We start from the raw sequence: 12,786 nt of genomic DNA on the forward strand, positions 1-12,786 counted from the left end.
CATAATACCCCACAAAGTATACATCTACCCACCTTTTTTACTAAATTACCCCAAATATCTGTTTACAAAATATTACAGGACAACAAATGAATTAAATAAGGGAAATAGAAAATCAAGAAGTTATCCTATAGAGAGCCTGCAATCAGGCCCAAGTTTCCCAAAGCCTCCAATGGCCTTTCAAACCTCATTCCCATAGACAAATGAAATTCTAGGTTCATCAAAGTTCCCTAAGGGTCTCAAGGACCCCGGACAATGCTTACACCAAGACTTAATAGCCAAGCATTGAACCAGTGCAGTGTGGAAAGGCCACCCACAGTATGCTAGAGTTCAGAGGGTTCTCAAGAGGATCCCAAGGCAGTACACATACTAGAGGGGGCAGAACTTATTAACTAAGAGTAAAGTAAAAGTGTAGGACACATATTGAAAGAAGTTTATTAAGGACTGGACTTAAAAGTCTGTTTTGACAGCAATTAGTAAAGCATCACAGATTGCTTGAAAAGTGGTTGGAGTAGTAAACAAGCTTAAAAAACCTTAGGAAAAGATCACACACAACTAGTTTTCAGAATTCAATAGTCACACAAGGGTCAGGGGGTTTGGGGATACATAAACATTTGGCTGCATAACCCAGCAAGGGTCTTAAGACTAGTTTGAAACATGCTCAGAGATAGTTGACACTGGCATAGTCACAAACCAGTCAAGGAGAACACAAACACATAGAAGGGGTGATAAGGATTTGGGGATTCATAAGGTGGTAAGCACACAAGAGGTAAAAGACAACTGACAAGGCATGTTTTTAAACACACATAAGGGAATGAATTTAACTAAAGGGAAAGGAAGACATAATATCATGCTAGTAATGTAACTCAACTACAAGTTTCACAACAGAACCACAAGTAGAAGCAGACTAGAAATAAGAGAAACTAAAGCAACAAGAGAAGCGTGTTGTTGTTGACGCTTTAAATCAAAACTAGGACATACCAGTGAATATAGAAGTGAGCAGAATGAAAGAACCAAAGAGCACGGAATGATTAGCCTTGGCTTGCACCAGGCTAATAGTAGCAAATAGCACAAGGGAGAGGGAGAGCAGAGATTTTCTAGTAAGAGAGGTAGTTTTTGAAAACCATGTGTTCCATCCCTTGTTTGTGAGAACTTAAAGAATTTATAGTTGAGAGTAGATAGTAGAATAAGGTAAAAAATCATAGTAGTACAATAATTTAAGAACCCAGAATCAATCAATTAGATAATCAAGGAAGTACTTCATTAAGTTAAGGGAATTAAGATCAAACGGAAAGATTCAGTACCATATAAGGCAGGAAGAAGAATCAGTGCATGATTAAATAAGGAAAGGAGCCAGTTTTAGTAGGCATAGAGTAGCCAATTAGGACCAAATTCTTAAAAAACCCATTTAAGAAAGGGCTAAGTAAATAAAGTACCATAGTAAATAAGGTAACGAAATTAGTTAATTCAAACAGACCAATAGAATTCTAGGGCTTCGAAGGAAAATCTTTCAATTACAAAAAGTCAAGAAAAATCAGAATCAATCATGGGGAGTCATGATTCTGCATATTTCAACATATAAATAGAGATGAATGAACAGAAGTAGCAAACAAACAAGGTCAATTATATAGGCAGAAAGAAATAAGAGATGAGCAAACATAGTCATATATAGGTGACATAAGTAGGCTAAAGATTCACCAGAACATATTCGAAGCATAGTGACCACGGGAGATTAACAAGACCAAGGCAAAGAAAATCATGCTAATACACAGAGCCAAGGCAAATAAAATCATGCTAACACACAGAAACAAGTAAAGAAAAATCTTTAAAAATTAGGGCTTTTAATAGAGTCAAGTTTAAAAAGCAGTAGGAACATAGAATCAGTCAAAATAAACAAGGAAAAAAGGTTTAATCATAAGGAAACTAGTCGAAACAGGTATAGAAAGAACTCCGAGAAACCCTAGTTTTCAAATAAAGTAAAACGGTTTAGAGTAGAAGATCTTTCAAAATTAAAGCTCGTGAATGAGCAAATCATAGAAGGAATCAGGCTTAAAGAATTAAAATAACATAAATCTAAGAGATCCAGAAGAGAGTTAGGATTTCAAAAGGAAACCTAAGAAGAAATCGAAAGAACCTATTGCAACTTCACTAATCGTAACACACATGGTGTGATTTTGCCCAAAATCACACCAGAGAAGCCTCGAATAGCAGAATCAGAAACCCTAGGTCCAAATCGACATGGCCCAGGACCCTTGAGGGCCTTAGAGATGATGAGCAAGGTGGTGGAGTGACCATTGGAGGCTTGGGGTTTGAGATATAGTCGCCTAAGATGATCGAAGAATGAGGTCAGTGGAGGAGTCTAGGGTTAGGTTTGAGATACTAGTGGAGATGAGAGAGCATCTGAAGGCGGCCGATTGGGTAAGGTTGATTCCGAGTTTGGGTAAGGTTTAATAAGGTATGGGTCGGGGTTTTAATTATAAAATTGGGCTGGGGGGTACGATTCGTCTATAATAGAAAGCCAAATTTGGCTGTTATTTAAATAGCTAGATTTTCCTATTTTACTTTACAAAAATAATAGGTAATTTCTGGAAAATAATTTAAGGTGCTAAAATGATTTAAAACACATAATTGGAATTTTAAAAATATGATGATCAATTTCATGCATATAAAATATAATTATATCTTAAAATGGGTAACATTGCAATTATATGCAATTTAGCTTAAAAAATACAAAATGTAATTGTAAAAAGATATAAAAAATTACATTAGCCATATTTTAGCATAAACATAGGAATCCAATAAATGAATTATCAAACCAATAGTTTTGGAAATAATTATTGGGGATTTTATGGATAGAAAGGGAGAAAACATATCAATTTAAACCCTTTAAATTATGAAAAAAATGATGAAAGCCTTGTGCATGCTTATATATGCATATATATGCTATTTTGAAGGCTTTGTATGTACATTTAAAATATATAGGGAAAAATTGGTTATCAACAATGATAGAATAATATGACACATGGGGAATCAAGAACATAAGCATCTCTAATATTTCTATGAATAGAGTCATTTATGGAAGTTGTGCATTTTCTCGTTTCGTTCATGTCGTATAGATCATGCCAAAAGAAAGAAGAGATAGCCTTAACATACCCGAACCGATTCTCTTGACAATCTCTCTAACACACGTTAATTGCGATAAAACATGGAACAAGTCGTAAGAAAAGCTCAACGCAATCACGTTTCTCAAAGAAAATCTTGACCGGAACCTTTCCATCCCCAAAATGATGTTACTTATGTGATTCGGATAAGAAACTCATCATGCAGTTTTTTTGATATATCTACATATGCAAGAGGTCTATATTCTTTCATTCAAGTGTCCGCCAATTTTTTCTATTATTCTTAATCTGACAAATCTCACACTTCAATGGAACTCTCCAAATTACTTTATCATAAAACTCTCCAAGTTCCTTGGCTCTTTATCAAGGATGGCTTCAGCAGAGGCACTCAGAACAAGTTGTATAACCAATCTAATCAATCTTCTTTAGGTAATAAATAATTACCAAATATATAGGCTTTGTATATCATGAGAACCTCAAAGTCGTAATGATTATTTTTTGATAGATTGAAATTGCACATTTTAATATGCCTACCACTATCCCTAGAAATGTCATAATGCAAGTTAACAAAAATTGTGAAGTACTGATTTCTTATAAAACCTCACGTTGCCATTCAAATTCACATGATGTTTCTCTTTGAATTTGAGATGTCTCTTTAAAATTTGAGAAGTCACTTTTGAAAGATAGCTCACGCTGCCTGATACATTTCCTTGAATGATTTAGAAAGGTTTTTTAAATTGTGGTGAATGTGGGTCCCAATTATGTGGTGGCTTAACCAAAAAAACTCTCTTAAATTGCCACCTAAAATCCTTAATGTGACACATATACTAAATGACTAATGAGTCATTGTCCAAGAATTAGCTTGCTGCCATGTGGGGTAGGGTGGAAAATTTTAAATCTTTATCCACTTATTAGGTGATTAGGTAATGTCTTGTTACCCGGTAATTAACAAATTACCCGCATAATTAAGAATTGTCTCAAACTACTTAAAATTGTACTTATTTTTAATACACTTTATACACCGTACTATTACGGTCATGTGGTACCATATAAAATTGATACATACACTACTATTTTTTACAACATCCATGTAAAAATACATTTATTTTCTCAACTTATAATTTTCCTAATCTCATTAATTTCTTAACACCTTTAAAATCTTCCATATCTGAACAATTTCCTCAGGAGTGGTAAGTAGATTTTGGACTAACGAAATTTAGAGTTTCGAATCGACTGATGTTGAAGAATGGTCGGACAAATTATGATTAGTGAAATATAATTCAAACACAACTCAATTAATTTTCCTAAAATGTTTAGGTGGAGTTGAACTGTATAACGTTTAATATCAATATCTAGCTAGAACGTTTAATATCAATATCTAGCTAGAACAGGTTATTTTTGAAAGTGAGAATAGGTTGTGGCATGTCTAACACATGTTGTCATTGGTATGGATTATGAATGTTCTTGTGGTAAATTTATCTATTACTAGAAAATTTATCTATTATGACACAAAATACAAAATAAATTTTGAGTAAGTGTTAAACAAATATACCATTTAGTAGTCACGCTAATCTATTTTTTTCTTGTGAAAAATAATTTCTATCTTTACCATAAAGAAAATCTCATAAACTTTCTTATATTATGTGTATAAGTAGTAATATTAATAACTATATGAAATCATATTTTTCAAACCATTTTTTTTCAAGCTATTATACAAAAATAGTCCACTCAAAATACCATATCAAACGCATATAACGGTGTCAATGTTGTTAAACTTACGGGGTGTAACATCCTTCCCCCTTTAGAACATTGGTCCTCGAATGCTAACTCTTGGAGATTTGCAAAATATTCACTAGGGTCTCCTTTGTAAATTAAACTTAAACCCCAAACTATATCTGAAGTCTTGACTATTCACAAGCTTTTGTACTTGAATATCTCATAACTTCTTTACCTTTACATTACTTTTCAATACCGCATTGTATCTTCTGTTTCTTTCATAACTTCCCTTCCACATTACGCCTTAGAGATCTACTGTAATACCTACACCTCCGGTGCATACAAAATTTCGCAACAACTTTATACTGACTTTTTACGACTCAGCTCTATGGCACGATCTAGAAACAAAAGAAGGATAACATTTCCTAAATTCCCTATAGTCTCTCAATTATAAATGTGGCGCGCCACACACCCATAAGTGAGACTCTACTAGGTACAACTTTGTAGACTTCCTAGTACACGACCCGCTCTGATACCACATTGCACGCTCTAACCTTAGGAGGCATGGCTGGCACCCGATGCCACATGGGCCCGAGCAAACTACTCTATAACTCATTCATTTTATTTATAAATATCACGGGTCAACATGGTCACAACTCATAATGCACAACTGTAAGTGAGCAAATGTTATATCAATGAACCATTATTCATAAAACATGAATAAATGTGGGCCGTCAAGGCCTCTAACATACTATACAAAATGAACCTCCGTCTACAAAGCCTCTAAGATTATTCGACATTAAATGGGACAGGGTACCGGCCCACCCATAAGTCTGTAGCAAAACTCTAACACGATGACTCATAGACTCGGCTGCACTCCGAATAAGGTGGAGTCTTACCGATCCTTCGTTGAATGTTAACCTCGTCTACTATAAGAGCTCGTCAAGTCGATTACTTATACTTGTAGGAATGAATGCAGCATCCACAACAAAAGTACGTCAGTAAGAATAATGTACAAAGTATGTAAGGCATGTAAATCAATATATAAAGGATATGAAAGAACATGGAGTACATGATTTATCCGATAAGTCTAGATAACTTTGTATATCATTTAATACTTATAGTGTCATGCATATGTGTATGAATGTCGTGTCGTGCATATGTACATGTTTCATAACATCAATAGGCCTCTAAAGGCATCCCATCATATCATCTTGGCCACTGTGGGCACAATTATCAACGTATACCAGTTGATCAGGTGGTGGTGTGTATATAATGCCGTAACCTTTTCCCATATCCTATATACATAAACTATATGTGTATATAATGCCATCTGGTCATGGGTCAATGTACATGTATAAATAAATGAAATACATAATATAAATGAATGCAATGAATGAGATGTATGTCAATAAAATCTATCAGAATATCATAAGACTATTATGCCTTTGATTAATATCATAAAGTAAACTTTTTCAACTTACGTATTTTTCTGAGACCCATGAACAGATGATAAAATAATATGACATATGGGGAATCAAGAACATAAACATCTTTAATATTTCTATGAATAGAGTCATTTATGGAAGTTGTACATTTTCTCGTTTCGTTCATGTCGTATAAATCATGCCAAAAGAAAGAAGGGATAGCCTTAACATACCCGAACCGATTCTCTTGACAATCTCTCTAACGCACGTCAATTGCGATAAAATATGGAACAAGTCGTGTGAAAAGCTCAACGCAATCACTTTTCTCAAAGAAAATCTTGGCCGGAACCTTTCCATCCCCAAAATGATGTTACTTATGTGATTCGAATAAGAAACTCATCATGCAGTTGTTTTTGATATATGTACAGATGCAAGAGGTCTATATTCTTTCATTCAAGTGTCCACCAATTTCTTCTATTATTCTTAATCTGACAAATCTCACACTTCAATGGAACTCTCCAAATCACTTCATCATAAAATTCTCCAAGTTCCTTGGCTCTTTTATCACGGATGGATTCAGCAGAGATACTCAGAGCAAGTTGTATAACCAATCTAATCAATCTTCCTTGGGTAATAGTATAAAATCTATAGAACAATCAAGAATTTTTTTTCTTTTCGAAGCAATAAATAATTATCAAATATAGAGCCTTTGTATATCATGAGAAACTCAAAGTCGCAATGATTTTTTTTGATAGATTGAAACTGCACATTTTAATATGCCAAACACTATCCCTACAAATGTTATAATGCAAGTTAAAAAAAATTGTGAAGTACTGATTTCTTATAAAAACCTCACGTTGCCATTCAAGTTCACAAGATGTTTCTCTTTGACTTTGAGATGTCTCTTTAAATTTTGAGAAGTCACTTTTGAAAGATAGCTCACGTTGCCTGATACATTTCCTTGAATGATTTAGAAAGGCTTTATAAATTGTGGTGAATGTGGGCCCCAATTATGTGGTGACTTTGCCAAAAAAAAACTCTCTTAAATTGCCACCTAAAATGCTTAATGTGACATATATACTATATGACTAATGCGTCATTGTCCAAGAGTTGGCTTGCTGCCATGTGAGGGTGGGGTGGGAAATTTTAAATATTTATCCACTTATTAGGTGATTAGGTAATATCACGTTATCAGGTAATTAACCAATTACCTGCATAATTAAGAATTATCTCAAACTACTTAAAATTTTACTTATTTTTAATATATTTTATACACCGTACTATTACAGTCATGTGGCACCATATAAAATTAATACATACACTACTATTTCATTAAAACATTCATGTAAAAATACATATATTTTCTCAACTTATATTTTTCCTAATCTCATTAATTTCTTAACAGTTTTGAAATCTTCCATATCTGAACAATTTCCTTAGGAGTGGTAAGTAGATTTTGGACTAACGAAATTTAGAGTTTTGAATCGACTGATATTAAAGAATGGTCGGACAAATTATGATTAGTGAAATACAATTCAAACACAACTCAATTAATTTTCCCCAAAATATTTAGGTGGAGTTAAACTGTATAACGTTTAATATGAATATCTAGCTAGGACAGGTTATTTTTGGTAGTGAGAATAGGCTATAGCTTGTATAACACATGTTAACATTGGTATGGATTATGAAAGTTCTTGTGGTAAGAAATTTATCTATTACTAGAAAATTTATCTATTAATACACAAAATACAAAATAAATTTTGAGTAAGTGTTAAACAAATATACCATTTAGTAGTCACGCTAATCTATTATTTTCTTGTGAAAAATAATTTCTATCTTTACAATAAAGAAAATCGCATAAACTTTCTTATATTATGTGTATAAGTAGTAATATTAGTAACTATATGAAATCATATTTTTCAAACCATTTTTTTCTAGCTAATTTACAAAAATATTTCACTCAAAATACCATATCAAACACATATAACGGTGTCAATATTGTTAAACTTACGAGATGTAACATTCTCGTACCTATAATCAATTCAAAAAGAAAGCTAGTGACTCGGAAGGAAAAGAACAAAAAACACACAAAACCCTTGATATATAGCTAAATCCATTTAACTCCCCGGAAACGGCGCCAAAAATTGATGTCGCCAAAACTCACACTAAGAATACAGGTAGTGAGGCGGTTGAAGCAATAATAAATCCACAAGCGAGTCGTGGTCGAATCCTCAGGGTGTTAGAATTGGGATTAGGTATATATTTAGTGCAACTGTATGACGTGCCTCAAATTACACTTCCACATTCTTATTTGTTGTTTTTACTTCTACTTTAAGCTATTGTTGCAAATATGAAACTAGGAGACTATTTTTGGTTTGGTTGTTTTTCAAATGATAAAAGATCTAGGGTCGTGACTTCCACCTAGGTGGTTACATAACGGGTTGTAAACTCTAGGGCAAGTTTGATTAGTCGGGGTTGTAATATAGCAATCACACGCAATTACCCAATCTATACCACTCGGTAGTTTGAGTCATTTTTTCCAATTTGGCTTTCTCAAGTCCAAATGGGTATTGCACAAAATAAGTTATATATGCTCAAGTCGGGTCTTACTATCTCTATATTTGACCCTTTAATTGGGGCTATCAATTTCTTGAGTTCACCCCAATTTCCTGTTAGCCAAGTTTTCCTAGACTTAGTCTCTCTTTCTCAAGTAGAGACTAAGTCAAATAGGCATGAATCAATGTTTGCAACCATAAATTCTTGAATTCAAGCATGATCAAGGCTAAATATCACTAACTCAATCACAAACAAGCCCTAAATCAAATACCCATTAAGTACACACACTAGGGTTGCGCCACAACCCTAGCTATAAATTTAACTAATCATGAAAAATGAAGAAACTAAAGAAAAGATTAAGATAGAATGCATAATAATTGATTAGGGAAAGAATATCTAATGTTTAGAAGTTAATCCAGTACAAAATTACTCAAAACAATAAAGAAAATGGCTCAGGTACACTCCCAAAAACTAAACTTAACCTAAATATGACAAAAAGTTCTATTTATACTAGGCTAAAAATATCTAACAAAATAACCCTGCAGAGCTTGTGAGGTCGCACAATACTGTGTATGATCCGCACAATGGGCTTGGCTTGACATGCTCTAATTTTGCGGTCACACAATTCTGGGTTGCCGCCGCACTCCTTCTTCTTGAGCAGACCGCATAATTATGAGTGCGGCCGCACAATTTTAGTGCGGTCCGCACTCCTTGAATTTGGAATTGAACCCAGCTTTCCGATTCTTCTCTTCTGCGGACCGCATAATTGTGAGTGCGGCCACACTTGCCATCCTGCGGCCACACAATTATGGTGCGGTCCGCATATCTTCAGCTTGCCCAAAACCAACTCTCTGAATCTCCTCTTTTACGGCCACACAATATTTGTGCGGTCCGCATAATCTGAAGAAAAACTATCATGGCTCTTTCCTTGTTTTACGTCCGCACACAGTATTGTGCAGTCCCACTGTGGGCCGTTTTGCCTTGTTTTGGTCTTTGTCCACTTTTGACACCTTTATGAGGTTATTTTGATCTCTTTGGCTCATATTGCAACACTCCTTCAAGCAAGAACATTTCGTTAGTTTTTGGGAATACCTTTAAGCATTTTGGAGCTAAACGCAAGTAAAAGAGAGCAAATAAGCGGTTAAAAAACCTACTTATCAATATCCTAGATGCATAATGTGCTTACATGCAGGGATTAAATCGTTTTGAGCACCTAAATAGGCAAAGTGGGCCTCCTCCAAAGCCGTCGATTGAAGAAGCTCCAAAATTGGAATTAAAACCCTTGCCCTCTCACCTTCAATATGCCTATTTAGATGGTTCTAACACTTTACCTATTATTATTTCTTCTAACTTGTTTACATTTTAGGAAGAAAAGCTGTTGAGAGTGCTACGTAAGCACAACCGAGCAATTGGGTGGACGATGTATGACATTAGAGGTATTAGTCCAGCTTTCTACATGCATAAAATCCTAATGGAGGACGGGCACAAGCCAAGTGTAGAACAAAAACGCCATCTAAATCCAATCATGAAAGAAGTGCTGACAAAAGAAATGGTTAAGTGGCTTGATACAGGTATTGTATTTCTAGCAAATGGGTAAGCCATATCCAATGTGTGCCTAAGAAAAGGGGGATGATTGTAGTGGTTAATGCAAATAATGACATGATTCCCACATAAACTGTCACTGGGTGGAGAATTTACATAGATTATAGAAAATTAAACAATTCCACCCGAAAGGACCATTTTCCCCTCCCCTTCATTGATCAAATGCTTGACATATTAGCTGGTTAGGAATACTACTATTTCCTAGATGTCTATTCGGGGTATAATCAGATTGCTATAGCCCCAAAGGACCAAAAGAAGACCACATTTGCATGTCCCTATCACACGTATGCGTTCAAGAGAATGCCCTTCGGTATTGGTAATGCACCTGTGACTTTTCAAAGGTGTATGATGGCTATTTTTACTGACATTATTGAAAGATTTGTAGAAGTGTTCATAGATGATTTTTCTTTGTTTGGATGTTCTTTTGATAATTGTTTAATGAACCTTGATAAAGTGCATGCTAGGTGTGAAGAGATGAACTTGGTGCTAAACTAGGGAAAAGGCCATTTTCATGGTACGTGAAGGTATAGTCCGGGGGCACAAAGTGTCCAAAAGTGGTTTGCAGGTGAACAAAGCAAAGGTGGAGGCGGTTGAAAAATTGCCCCCATCGACATCCGTCAAAGGCATTTGCAGTTTCTTGGGCCATGGAGGATTTTATCATCATTTCATTAAAGGTTTTCCAAAATTTTTTTCTCCTTTGTGCATGCTTCTTGAGAAAGATACTCCCTTCAAGTTTGATGATTCCTATCTAAAAGCATTTGAGGAGTTGAAGGGAAGGTTGGTGACTGCACCAATTATCATTGCCCCCGATTGGGCGCAGCAATTTGAGTTGATGTGCGATGCGAGTGACATAGGAATAAGAGCTGTTTTGGGGTAAAGGATGCATAACAATTTTCACTACATTTATTATGCGAGCAAAACTCTGAATCCAGCCCAGATGAATTACACTGTTAATGTAAAAGAGTTGCTTGCAGTGGTATGGGCGTTTGACAAATTTAGATCCTATATAGTGGGAACCAAAGTCATCATCTACACAGATCAATCAGTTATCAGATACTTGTTTAAAAAAAAGACACCAAGCCAAGGCTGATTCGTTGGGTCCTCCTCTTGCAATAATATGACTTGGAGATCAGAGATCGAAAAGGGACAGGGAATCGAGTAGCTAATCACTTGTCCAGATTAGAGGACCGGAACCATGTAGTTGAAGGAGGTTCAATCAAAGAAACATTTCCTAATGAGCAGTTATTATCAATCACTTCAAGTGAAGCATCATGGTATGTAGATTATGTGAATTTTATTGCAAGTGGGGTGACACCACCAGAATTGACACCCGATAATAGAAGAAGGTTTCTGCATGATGTGAGGCTCTACATGTGGGATGATCCATTCCTATATAAGCAGTGCTCAGATCAGTTGGTATAAAAGTGTATCCCTGAGGAGGAGATGAATGCAATATTGCATGACTGTCATGCTTCTCCATGTGGAGGTCACCATAGTGGGGACAGAACTACCCAAAAAGTGTTGCAATCGGGTTTCCATTGGCCAAAATTGTTTAAGGATGCACACGCCTTTGTTAAAACGTGTGACAAGTGCCAAATAATCGGAACAATTACGAAGAATCATGAGATACCCTTGAAAAATATTCTAGCGGTAGAGCTCTTTGATGTTTGGGGGATTGATTTTATGGGACCGTTCTCATACTCTAATGGTTATAGGTACATTTTGGTGGCGGTCGACTATGTGTCTAAGTGGGTGGAGGCAATTGCTCTTCCGAGTAATGATGCAAAGGTAGTGGTAAACTTTGTAAAGAAGCACATCTTCCCACGCTTTAGGACTCCAAGAGTGTTGATAAGTGACAGAGTAACTCACTTCTGTAACAAATTATTGAATAATGTTCTAACAAAGTATGGAGTTAAGCACAAGGTTGCCACCGCCTATCACCCCCAAATGAGTGGTCAAGTGAAAGTGTCAAACAGAGAGGTGAAGCAAATTCTGGAGAAAACAGTAAGTGGAAATAGGAAGGACTGGGCCGAGAAAGCTGGATGACACATTATGGGCATATCAAATTGCATACAAGAACCCCATAGGTACTTCTTCGTACAAGTTGGTTTATGGGAAGGCATGCCCCTTTTCCGTCGAACTTGAACACAAAACCTATTGGGAAATTAAAAAGCTAAATATGGATATGGACTTGGCCGGTGAGAAGAGGTTACTACAACTCAACGAGCTTGATGAGTTTCGATTGCACGTGTATGAAAATGCCAAATTGTATAAATAAAAGACCAAGAGGTGTCATGACAAGCACATCCAACATCGCGAGCTTGAGCCAGGTCAAGAAGTTCTCTTGTTTAATTCGAGGTTGAAGCTTT

The 12,786-nt window shown here is 35.6% G+C and overlaps 1 protein-coding gene across 1 annotated transcript; it reads left to right on the forward strand.

The window, feature by feature from the left end:
- Window positions 1-9,262: 9,262 nt before the first annotated feature.
- On the forward strand, window positions 9,263-12,463 carry LOC142165994 (uncharacterized). Its single transcript, XM_075224393.1, has 5 exons — window positions 9,263-9,271; window positions 10,182-10,408; window positions 10,913-11,290; window positions 11,551-11,691; window positions 12,133-12,463. The coding sequence occupies exons 1-5, from the start codon at window positions 9,263-9,265 to the stop codon at window positions 12,461-12,463; spliced, it is 1,086 nt and encodes a 361-aa protein (XP_075080494.1).
- The last annotated feature ends 323 nt before the right edge of the window (window positions 12,464-12,786 follow it).

Source organism: Nicotiana tabacum, chromosome 11 (assembly GCF_000715075.1).
Source record: "Nicotiana tabacum cultivar K326 chromosome 11, ASM71507v2, whole genome shotgun sequence".
In the NCBI taxonomy this organism is placed as follows: Eukaryota; Viridiplantae; Streptophyta; class Magnoliopsida; order Solanales; family Solanaceae; genus Nicotiana; species Nicotiana tabacum.

Coding starts and splice junctions, on each gene's coding strand:
- LOC142165994 (XM_075224393.1), top strand. Junction 10,409..10,912: donor ATTGTATTTCTAGCAAATGG/GTAAGCCATATC, acceptor GTGCTAAACTAG/GGAAAAGGCCATTTTCATGG. Junction 11,291..11,550: donor GGAATAAGAGCTGTTTTGGG/GTAAAGGATGCA, acceptor CTTGGAGATCAG/AGATCGAAAAGGGACAGGGA.